At 35.3% G+C, this 12,817-nt stretch overlaps 1 protein-coding gene across 2 annotated transcripts in view; it reads right to left on the reverse strand.

Annotated features, from left to right (window-relative positions):
- Positions 1-12,817, reverse strand: part of DCAF10 (DDB1 and CUL4 associated factor 10) — a 44,436-nt gene that overhangs the window by 27,159 nt on the left and 4,460 nt on the right. For both annotated transcript variants that reach the window (XM_025888268.2, XM_025888270.2), the window contains exon 2: positions 5,290-5,403. In XM_025888268.2, coding sequence (XP_025744053.1) covers positions 5,290-5,403 — 114 coding nt within the window. The remainder of the gene's footprint in view (positions 1-5,289; positions 5,404-12,817) is intronic.

Consider the following 12,817-nt stretch of genomic DNA (forward strand, 5'->3'; position numbering starts at 1 on the left):
TTACACGTGCCTTAATTTCTTAAAAATCTGTTTGATCTTCAATTTTACCAGATATTGCTGAATTGCTCTTCAAAATAATTTTACCAATTATACTCCATCAATGTCCAAGGGTTTCTAATTCTCAACATCTTTGCCAATACTTAGTATTTCTTCATTGTTTATTTTTATTTGCATTTTCATGATAACTAGGAAGCTTGAAAAATTTTCCATTATTTATTGCTCATTTTAGCTTCTCTTATATGATTCTCTGCCTATCTTGCTCCAGGGTAATTGTCTTATATATCCTGCATACTAATCCTTCTTTGGCTATGTGCATTGAAAATATCTTCTCCCACCCGCCTATAGCTTATCTTCTCACACTGTTATGTCTTTGGTTAGAATGAAGTTTTCAATTTTAATGCAGTTGAAGTTAGCAATCCTTTAATGATCTGTGTTTTTTGTATCTTAAAAAATCCTTTCTCGGGGCACCTGGGTGGCTCAGTTGTCAAGCGTCTGCCTTCGGCTCAGGTCATGATCCCAGGGTCCTGGGATCGAGCGCCACATTGGGCTCCCTGCTTGGCGGGAAGCCTGCTTCTCCCTCTCCCACTTCCCCTGCTTGTGTTCCCTCTCTCGCTGTGTCTCTCTCTGTCAAATAAATAAATAAAACCTTTAAAAAAAAATCCTCTCTCAGAACATAAATATATTCTATATTTCTTCTAAAGCTTTAAATGGTTTGCTTTCATAATTAGGTCTTTAACTTGCAGTTATTTCATGTATATAACCAATTCTCTCTTTTCCATTTACCCTGCCACTGATCTGTAATGCCCCCGCAGTCATCTATCAAATTTCCATATATGCATGGGTCTGTTTCTGGAAGTTCTACTCCATTTCATTAGGCACTTAATCTATCCCTGTCCTAAGACTGCGTTTGATATCTGGAAGACTACCATCTTAGTCTCCTTCAAAATTGATATTCTTGGCACTCTGCTATTCAATATGAATTTTTAAGTTAAAAAAAAAAGCTGTTGGTATTTTGATTAAAACTGTACTAAATTTAGAGACTAATCTGGAAAGAACTGACTTCTTTATGATACTGAGTTTTCTTCCCCAGAGAAGATTTGCATTTGTTTTTGCAGGTACCTGGCAGTACTATCAACCTGCATCCAATTTAAAATTGCTGGCTAGATGGTTTTGGACCATATGGTAGTGTGAATTTGGGCCCCACACATGCATGAAGACTGACTTGTGGTCAGACATTCACTGAGGAGATCTTCTGACAACCCTCTACCAATGTCATAGTCTACATGAACAAGGTGGTGTATGTTTCTAGATCACCTTTATGCTGTAAGTATAGCTCTTTGGAGTCCCAGCCTTATGCAGTTTTCTACTAGACTTCTCATCTTCAACTGGCCATAGAATTAACTCTCCTGTCCACTGTAACTCCTTATACATATTGAAACAGAAGCTCAAGGTCACCCGCATTTGGCAGATGCCTCCAGGGTAAAAGCCAGCTGAATACTTGTTTAGTTCTTTGCATTCTAGCGTCTACTTCATTTTTGGCCCTAGGATTCCTTTCTTTCTTATCAGCTCAACTACACATTTAAAAAATATATTTTAAAAATCTTATCCTGCATTTCTATTTTTAGTAGAAAGGTTGTCCAAGATATTTTAAAATCTTCTATAGCTTAATTTTTATCTACTTGATTTATGAGTTTGGGATGGAAGTGTATTAAAATCTCTAACTATGATTATAGACTTGTAATTCCTTATCTGTATTGTTTTTGGTTTTTCTGTTTTTTTTAAAATATACAAATTTCAAGTTATATACAAAAGTTCATCATTATTTTATGTTCTTAGTTGATTTTTCCTTTTATTAATACGTACTGTTTCACTTTATCCTTATTAAAGCCTTTAGTCTTCCATCTGTCCAATAATGATAATCTACATTAGTTTTCTTTTCCCATTTTTGGGCAGTTTTAGTTTTGGTATCTCTATAATGAATATACAGATGATTTCGGTTTTTATTCAAATTGCTGTCTCCATGTCTTTTAATAAAGATCAGTTCATTTATACTTACTATGAACTACTCACATACTGGGTCTATTTCTACTTCTTGTTTTCTACTTATCATCCCTTTCCTTTGTTTTATTTATTTTTTTACTTTTTTAAGCTTTCCCATCTTCCACTGAACTGATCATGTTTTCAACATCCCCTCTCCCACTTCTGTTTTGGAAGCGAGTTATACTTTGTATGTCTACTATTTTAGTTACCTTTAATTTAGTATTTTTTTCATTGTATATATTTAATTATATATTGTTCTGAAAGAGTCTGAAATTACTTAATATTTCTATCTTCTTCTTGAACATGACAGGAACCTTACCATATTACACACAACCTATTTGTTTTTACTATTTAAAGCTACACTGTACAGTTTGGTAGCCATTAGCTACATGTAACTTTTCAATCCTTGACATGTGGCCAGTCTGAACTGGGTTGTGCTCTAAGTGTTAAAACATTGGATTTTGAAAATTTAAGATTAAAAAATGACACTAAAATATCTCAATAAATGTTTTAATGATTACATGTTGAAATGGTATTTTATTCCTATTGGGGTAAATAAAACATTACTAAAACTTAATTTCATATTTTTTCCTTTTTAATGTTACTACCAGAAAATAAATCTAGACTTTAGTTTTAACTGTTTTAAATGTACTCCCCCAAAAAACTAATTATCTTTCTGCTATTAATAATTAATAACATTTATCATTTCACCTAATTAAATTCTTCATTATGGAATAACAGTTTACCTGGATATGATATGGCACTGGGCATTATTTTCCCTTAGTATTTAAGCTACTACTTCATAATCTCCTAGCATCAACTGCTGCTGATGAGGTACCTTCTGTTATAATGTTGAACTATACCTCTGTAGGTAATCTGGCTTCTAACTTTGGTGGCTTTTAAGATTTTCTCTTTTCCTTTGATATTCTAAAGTTTTACTACAACCTGTCTAAATGTATATTTATCTTTATTTAACCTACCTGACACTCTAGGGTCTACTTTTGATTCGAGGATTCAGGACCTTCCTTAATGCTAAAAATTCTCCACCTTTGTGTCTTCAAAAATTAGTTCTCCACCAATCTCTACATCTTCTTTTTCTGTAATTCTTATTATATATATACTAGACACTCTCAATTAATCCTCTATGTCTTTTAAGTACTCTTAGTATTTTCGAACCCATTAATTCTTTCATCAGCGGTGTAAAGGATAAAATTTATCCCATCTTTTAAGTTTTTTATATACTAAGTACATTTTTAATTTCTAAGAGTTGTAGTTGGTTCTTTTCCACATTAACCTGCTCTTGGTGCATTTCTTTTGTTTCATAATTTTGAGTTCTCTTTAAATGGAAAGTATCAATTAACTTATTTCTTTGAGCATCCTAAAAATGCTTTAAAGTTTCTTCCAATCAATGGAATACTATGCAGCCGTTAAAAAGAGTAAGATCATCCATAGTACTAATATGGAATGATCTCTAAATATGTTATTAAATGAAAAAGCCAAGGTATATAATTGTGTGTGTAGAATGCTACCATTTATATAAAAGTGTGTGTGTGTGTGTATGTGTGTGTGCGCGCTTGTACATGCACAGACTCTCTCAGAAAGGACAGCAAGAAATTGGTATAGTGGTTGCCTCTGGGGAGGGGAACTGGGTGGCTAGGGGACAGAGGTGGGAGACAGACTTACTTTTCACTGTTTACCCTTTTGTACCTTTGAATTTTGTACCACGTGCATGTATTACCTAGTCAAAAAAAAATAAATAATTTATTTTTAAAAATAAAGTCTTTGTTGGACTACTCCATAAAATTAATTTCATCCAGAAAATATGCTTGTTTTAGTTGCTGAATTTGTTATGATATTACTATTAGATGTCTTCATGAGTTTCAGAATTTTGGTTATAGGCTTATTTTAAGTAAGAAAGGTTTTTAATTATTTTTTCCTCTCTTTCCTATTTAATGGTTTTATAATTGCCCCCACTTGGATTTCTGAACCCCTAATCCACAATTAGGCCTTATAATGACATTAAGGCCTTCAGTTTCATGATGAGATTGGAGCTATCACACATAAACATTCAATCACTGATTCAGTAATGGCTTCATTGAATTCCTGGCCATGAGGTTGTGTCTTAATCAGCCAAAATCCATGGCCTCAGGTAGTGAATAGCTTTTCCCTTTTTTTCAGCCTTTCACAAATGGGACAGGCATTCCAGCCAATGCATTGTGTAGTACTTCTGGCTCTGGTTCCTGCCTCATATAAAGCACTTTAGTACTTCTGATTCTTGACAGGAACTAAAACCACTACACGTCAGTACCAGACTCAAAACCCAGTGGGTTTGTGGTTTCAGCCCTATAACAGCTTGTGTCTCTGTTCCATTTCTGGCTCACAAAAATGTTTGTTGTTTCAAAGCCTGGCTGTATCTTTTGTGCTATTTAATTTGTCATTCTATGTGTTTGGAGCATAGAGGTTACATCAAAATTCAGTATGTCACCATAACTAGAAGTAATTTCCCTATTTCTTTTTTTTTGAACATTTAAAGGATTCAGTACAAAATGAATATAATCTTATTACATAATGTTTAAAAAACAGAAAATTACTTATCATCCATTCATTCTAACCCACCCCATGTTAGCATTGAAAAATACTTCCTTATCTTCTGCATCATGTCATATTTGTAACAATTTTTATAATGATTTTAACATATCTGCCCCAAGCATTTGTCAATGTTGATATGTAGTCCCTGTGACCATCATTTTAATGACTGCATATTAATCCACCAAGCTTTCAACTGTTATTTACTTCCCACATTATTGAGAATTTAAGGTGCTTCCAACATGCTTTTAGAAAGAAGTTCTCTGTGCCTATGTGTTTTTTCCCCTCAACAGTTTGGATTTGGGGGATAGGGGTGAGAGAGGCTTAGCAATGGGACTGCCATAATTCTACACAGATCATTAGCCCAAAGACATTGCAGGACTATCATAATACATGGCTGAGGTTCATAATGATGACCCTGATATATGAAGAGAAAAGGTAAAATCATATGGAAGTAAAAAATACATTTCAGAAAGATTCTAATCCAAAATGGTTAATAGCAAGTTTTGTAATTAAAGGAATAAGTTTCATAAGGGATAAAATTCACAAATCGCATATGCGTATCTAGCGCTGCTGGGCAAGACATTACAAATTTTCATTAACTTCCAAATTAGATATTTTGTGTCACACTAATAAACTTCACTATTTCACTAAAATACTAACCTGATATTATTTACACAATCTTCATGAGCTTCAGAAAGTGTTTTTATGTGCTTTGAAGATATAGGGTCAAAAAGCAGAACTTCAGTCTGTTCACAAGCAACAGTCAGCACTGACCTGAAAGCAAAGCACACATTTCCCTTTAGTTTTCTAGCATTCTCTTATTATTGATACTCACTTACTTATAATTACACAAACTATAATGAATAACTTCTTTTTGTCCATGTTAGAAGCAAATATTTACAAGATTGAAACTATCTGTTCTTGGCAATAGTAGAAAATGGTACTCTCAAACATTATGGTGGAGCATAAACTGGTACAGTTTAGGTTTGGAGAGTACCCATATCTACCAAACTTTTAAATGTGTGTACCTTTTGACTCAGCAATTTTTTCTGGAAATTTAATCTAAAGAAATAGTCATTTATAAATACAAAGAAGCATATATAAAGATACACCTCACCATAATGAGAAATCAAAAGTAACCTAAATGTACATGAAAGAAGGAACGATTGATTATATAAGCCATGGTATGTAATACTTTCCAATACGGTGCAACATTTAAAAATATAAGAGATAGTTTCATATGGATATGAAAGAACTCCAAAACATTTTTTCTTTTGAGAGAGAGCGAGCGAGCGTGTGTGAGAGAGTGCTGGGGGGTGGGGGTGGGGAGGAGCAGAGGAAGAGGGAGAAAGAGAGTCTCAAACAGGCTCCATGCTCAGCATGGAGCCCAATGCAGGGCTCTATCTCATGAGAAAGCAGAAAGCAAGAGTCAGACACCTAACCAACTGAGCCACCCTGGCACCCCCAAAACATATTTTTAAATGAGAAAAGCTGGTTGTAAAAAAAACATGCATAGATGAGGCAACTTAGGAAAAAAAAAGTCATATATGACAAAATTGTATATTTATCAGTATCTATTAAACTGTACTGAAAAAGGTTTGGTATATATCCTACCAAACCAGTTAGATATAATCAAACTTAATCTTTTCCTTTACAGTTTTTAGTATTGTCTCTTGTTTCAGCCCCCTCCTATTAGGTTTATATTATTATAAACCTTTTATAAGCCCCATTTTGATTTCTGAAAATCAGGGGCACCTGGGTGGCTCAGTTGGTTAAGCGACTGCCTTCAGCTCAGATCATGATCCTGGAGTCCCGGCATTGAGTCCCGCATCGGGCTCTCTGTCTTTTATTTACTTTAAGTCTTAGTTTTTTGTGGGCACTGATCTTTCAGATTCAGATCTAGCAAAAGAAATCCTGAGTCTTGGAAACTGCAGGCCTTCCCAATTTATAGTTCCAATAACACATGGAATTTGTACATTTAAGATGAAAATGAGACAATTAAAAAAAAATTTTTTTTAAGTAATCTCTATACCCAATGTGTGGCTCGAACTCACAACCCCAAGATCAAGAGTCACATGCTCTACCAACTGAGCCAGCCAGGTGCCCCAGGATAGAATTTTAAATAGCCAAAAGTTTCTATTCAGAACAAACTTTATTTTTTATTTTTTATTTTTTAAGATTTTATTTTATTTGACAGAGAGACAGCGAAAGCAGGAACACAAGCAGGGGGAGTGGGAGAGGGAGAAGCAGGCTTCCTGCTGAGCAGGGAGCCTGATGTGGGACTCGATCCCAGGACTCCGGGATCATGACCCAAGCCGAAGGCAGACGCTTAATGACTGAGCCACCCAGGCGCCCCAGAACAAACTTCTTAGATAAAGTAGGAGAGGGGAAAAATCTAAATTGAAATATTTTCCATATTTAGTAATCATGAAATTGTCCTTTAAAGGGTGTCTGCTCTGCATAAACCCTTTTTTGAAATATCTGGACTTCAAAAATTTAGTATCTGAAGGATTTTTGTGCTAGTTGATCAGCATGAGTTAAAATATTCAAATTAATATCTAATTTTAGAAGACAAATAAACAGCCGTTTCTTTTTGTTACAAGAGTCATGGAATGAACTTTACTCCTTTTTGTGCAAAAAAGTAAATGAATCATGGGTGCTGGTGGCTCAGTTAAGTGTCCAACTCTTGTTTTCGGTTCAGGTCATAATCTCAGGGTTGTGAAATTGAATCCCGCAGCAGGAGGAGCAGGCTCCTCTGTGCTGGGCATGGAGTCTGCTTAAAATTCTCTCTCCCTCTCCCTCTGACCCTCCCTCATCACCCTCTACACTCTCCCTCTCTAAAACAAAGTAAATGAATTGGCGATTCTGGGAGAGTCCTAAACTTTGTAAGAGATTTATAAAACTGATAGTCATTGCTTTAATACAATCTCTTTTTGTACATGGCCTGATTTGTAACTTTTTAAAATGAGTATCATTTGTCCCAATATCAAAGCGTATACTTTTCTCATTGGTTTGAAATGTGATCTTTATATGTTATGTTTTTGGATTCTATACCTTATTCTATGCAACATCACCATACTATTTTAATTTCTAAAAGGTTTCACATATGCAAAACAAGATGAACATTACTTTATGAACTTTTTTTTGAAGGGCTAATATGCTTTCTCAATGGGGTGGGGGGAGGCTAATAATATGCTTTGTCTTCCAGTGAATTTTAGATATGGCATGTCAGGTCCTACTAAAAAATCTTGTTAGTATTTTTACTGGGATGCACTGACTTTACAAATTAATTTGGTAGAATTTGTATCATTCAATACTGAATCATCCCATCACTAACATGTGTATCTTCCCACATATTTTAGATTTTCTTAGCAAGAGTATCTTAGCAATTCTTGGGCCTTTAAACATCCTTATACACTTCGAATCAACTTAATCAAGTTACGTACACACACATACAAATACAGCTACAGATTTTGAGACTACAATAAATCTATAGAAGAGTTTGCATACAGAGCACCTGGGTGGCTTAGTGGGTTAGGTGTCTGACTCTGGCTCAGGTCGTGATCCCAGGACCCTGAGATCAAGCCAGACTGAGGCTCCCTAGCTCAGTGGGGAGTCTGTTTGTTGTCCCTCTCCTTCTTCCCTCTGTCCATTCCCCTACTTGTGCTCCTTTGGTCTCTCTCTCAAATAAATAAAATCTTAAAAAAAAAAGTTTGGGGGCACCTGGGTGGCTCAGTTGTTAAGCGTCTGCCTTCAGCTCAGGTCATGATCCCAGGGTCCTGGGATAGAGCTCTGCATCAGGCTCCCTGCTCTGTGGGAAGCCTGCTTCTCCTTCTCCCACTACCCCTGCTTGTGTTCCCTCTCTCGCTGTGTCTGTCAAATAAATAAATAAAATCTTAAAAAAAAAAGTTTGCAGAATCGAGATCATTACAATACGAAGTCTTTCTTTTTTTTTTTTTTTTAAAGATTTTATTTATTTATTTGAGAGAGAGAGAATGAGAGATAGCACGAGAGGGAAGAGGGTCAGAGGGAGAAGCAGACTCCCCACTGAGCAGGGAGCCCAATGCGGGACTCGATCCCAGGACTCCAGGATCATGACCTGAGCCAAAGGCAGTTGCTTAACCAACTGAGCCAGCCAGGCGCCCACGAAGTCTTTCAATCTATGTGCATGGTGTATTTCCATTTACCATGGAGATTTTCTTCATATGGGTCATGCCTACCTTCTTAGATTTATTCCTGGGTATCTGACACTTTTTTAAAATGATTTTGTAAATGTTCTTTTTAAAAATTTGCTTTGTTTGTTGTTGGTGTACAGAAATGCAATTGATTTGGGGCACCTGGGTGGCTCAGATGGTTGAGCGTCTGCCTTCGGCTCAGGTCATGATCCCAGTGTCCTGGGATCAAGACCCACATCGGGCTCCTGGCTCAACAGAGAGCCTGCTTCTCCTTCTCCCTCTGCCTCTCCCCCTGCTCCTGCTCTCTCTCTCTGTATCTCTGTGTCTCAAATGAATAAATAAAATCTTTAAAAAAAATGCAATTGATTTTAAAATTATTTATCCACCAATATTGCTATTTTAATACTTTATCTGTAGGTTATTTTAGGTTTTCTTTGTCAATAATCATATCATGTACAAACAAATGCTTTGGTTTTTTTTAATACTTTGTTACTACACTAGCTAGGACTTTCAGTATAATGTTAAATAGAAACGTTAATATTAGCAGGCACTCATCTTATTCCTGATTTTCAAGAATACCTTCACCGTTTCATCATTAAGTACAATGTCTGCTGTGGAATTTTTCTTTTTTGGGGGGGTAGATTCCTATTATTGGATTAAGGAGGTTCTACTTCAAATTTGCTGGGGGTTTTTTTTTTTCATTATTTTCAATGCATAAAAGTTGGCCAACATTTACTGAAATTACCCTATATTTTTCCTTCAGTATGTTAATGTAGTGATTTACATTATTTTATTTTCTACACTTTTCATTTCTACCATACTGCTTAATCAGTTGGCTAAAATGGTGGGCTCACATTTCCGGCTTCCCTCCTTTTGTAGATCCTGGCCCTGCAATTTACTAACTGCCTTAATTCTCCAATCTCTTCAAACATAAGCTTTTTATATCTTAAACATTTTATATTTTTTCTAGCTTTTCTAATTATTCTCTGTTGAAGAGTTGGCCCAAACCACCTACTTTTACTACTTCTGGAAAGCTAAAATCTCTACCTCTTGCATCTGAAGTTATGTTCCCTTTTCATTCTGAATATTGTTTACTTGGGCATTCTTTTTTTTTTTTTTAAGATTTTATGTATTGAGAGAGTGTGCAGGAGAGCGGGGAGTGGTGCAGAGGGGGAGGGACAAGGAGATTCAGCACTGAGAGCCCTAGATGGGACTTGATTCCCCACAACCACGAGACCATGACCTGAGCCAAAATCCAGAGTAGAACACTCAACTGACTGAGCCACCCAGGTACCCTGGGGATTCTCTTAATCAATATGAGTGTTTTTCATTTTTATTTGTCTTTTCAAAGACAAAATTTTCTGTTGAGTATTTGTATTGAAATTCTCTTTGTTACTGTATTTCCTTTCTTCTGCTTTCTTCAGACTTACTTTGCTATTATTTACAGATAACTTCACTATTCTCTATTTCTTGAGATGGATACTTAGCTCATTAATTTTCCTTGTCTTCCTTTCCAGTTTATTAATGACTATAATTTTCCTAGTAAGTACTGTTTTACTTATATCCTACAAGTTTTGAGACATATGGCACTTTCATTATCATTTAGTGTTAAATATGTCTAACTTCCATTATCATTTCTTATTTGGCCCATGTTATTTATAAATGTTTCTCAACTTGAAAACACATGGAAGTTTTTCTAGTTATCTTTTTGTAATTCATTTCTAATGATCACATTGTACTGAGAAACTGTACTTCCATGATAACCTTTTGAAATGTGGCCTTTTAAGTGAAAATTTGTAAATCTTCCATTTTGTTTGGAAAAAAAAGCAAGCAGGAGATAGCTGTTACATATAGTCAAGTGTGATATTTAAAAATGTTTAACATTCAATAGTAATATAAATTAACATATGAATAAAAATTTTAAAACATTTTCAAAATAAACTAACCTATAATTATGTATGCCAAGTGATAGTTCTAATTAAGTTGCTCATCAACTTAATTTCCATTATTTATTAACTTTTGGAAATTATAGCCATAATCTTTTCTTTGACCCAGATGCCCTTGTCTGCACCATGAACAGACATAAGTAATTGCATAAAGCGCCTCCACGAATGTCCGCATTAATTGGTAGTCACTAACTTGGAGTTTTCGTAAGTAAAAAAATTATTCAGTATCAACAGAATTGTTCGTGGAGCTAAATCCTCTTTTTAGCTTTTGCTGAAGTATAATTAAAAATTTTTAACACTTGAGGGCACATTCTGCATGGAGCACTGGGTGTTATGAACAAACAATGAATCATGGAACAGTACACCAAAACAAATTATGTAATATATGGTGATTAACATAACAATAAAAAATTAAAAAAATTTTTAAACACTTATAATGCTTGCTGTTAATTTTGTGTATTAAATATGTATTCAATATTAATAACTAAGCCACAAAAATAATCTGTTGATGTATCATGTTTAATTATATCAGACCTAATCCTTCAGCCCAGATGAGAAGTAATACAGCAGTTAAGAGCATAAGCCAGGGTACAAATCTTGTGTTTAATGACCTTTCTGCTTCTGTTTCCTCAACTAAATGTTCCTGGTTACTGAGATTTATGTTGGTGGTCAATTTCATTAATAAAATGAATGTTGGGACTCCTGGGTGGCTCAGTCAGTTAAGCGTCTGCCTTCAGCTCAGGTCATGATCCCAGGGTCCTAGGATTGAGTCCTGCATTGGGCTCCTTGCTCAGTGGGGAGCCTGCTTCTCCCTCTGCCTATGCTTTCTCTCTCTGACGAATAAAAATCTTAAATGAGTGTTATTGACACCCATGATGGACAGGTATTTAGTGGGTTTTAGCAAACTTTTCCCATTAAATAATGGTGAAATTCAATAGGAATGATAAAATTAGGGATCTCCATCCCAGGAGTGATGACATCCATATATCAACCCTAGAGGCCCCATTCAGCTGCCATGGATTCTATTCTGTCATGGGAGTGCACACTATGCCAAGAGAGTTAATGTTTGGATGGTGCCCACAGTAGTGTTACGACTTCCATCGGACTGCCCTCTTCATCTCTCTGGATCTCTTTATGAGAGGCTGCAGTTCTCACAAATGACTATGTAAGAATGACCAGGAGAGTGCCTGTGAAAGGCAGGCAGCCCCACACTAAGGGAAGCCAAATGGTCACTGGGCATTTGCCTACACATTTTTTTGTGGTGGGGAGGGTATCTAGCATGGATAAGTAACAATTTGCACCGATGCTATAGCTCTCAAGTAGGATGTTTGTTGGCAGCTTGCAGTGCCAGCTCTTAACTCTATAGTTGTTATACAATGGGTTACTCTGGGTGGTTCCATGGAAGACACTCAGTGTACTTGGAGCAGTAACTATTCAACCACTATGGACATGTATCAATATTTTAACAACTGCTACAGCTGAACCAATGTGTACTAGCTGAGTATCAGGCCTGAATGCAGTATACTGCTCTTCAGAGCAAGATTTTAAGTGATGTTTTATTTATCTTGTTTTGTGTCTGCCTGTGGTATACTAGGAGGAACATTAAAGTCTTCCTCCATGATAAATTTGTCCATTTTCTCCTTGAAGTTATCAGTTTTTGATACATATATTTAAATTTAAAACTCATTCAAGTTCAAAACTATTTTATCTTCCATGTGAACTGAACTTTTATCAGCATGAAGTGACCTATCTCTAGTAAATTTTTTTGCCTTAAAGCCTAGTTTGTATTTTAATATAGCTCACAAGCTTTTGTTTAGAATGTCTGATATATTTTTGTTTATCCTATTGAACATTTAGTACTATTATAGTTGTTATAATTAATAATATTTGGACTTATTTTCAGCCATTGTGTTTTTTTATTATACCTTGTCTACTTTTTTTCTTTCCCTTTCTTGTATTCTCTTGAATTTTTTCTTGTTCCATTATTTTTTCCTCTAGTAGGCTAGAGATAATATATTCTTTCTTATCTTTTAATCTTGCAAATTTTAATATGCAAACATTAAAACC

Source organism: Callorhinus ursinus, unplaced genomic scaffold (genome assembly GCF_003265705.2).
Source record: "Callorhinus ursinus isolate GAN/ISIS: 27379988/994484 unplaced genomic scaffold, GSC_fseal_2.0 scaffold24, whole genome shotgun sequence".
In the NCBI taxonomy this organism is placed as follows: domain Eukaryota; kingdom Metazoa; phylum Chordata; class Mammalia; order Carnivora; family Otariidae; genus Callorhinus; species Callorhinus ursinus.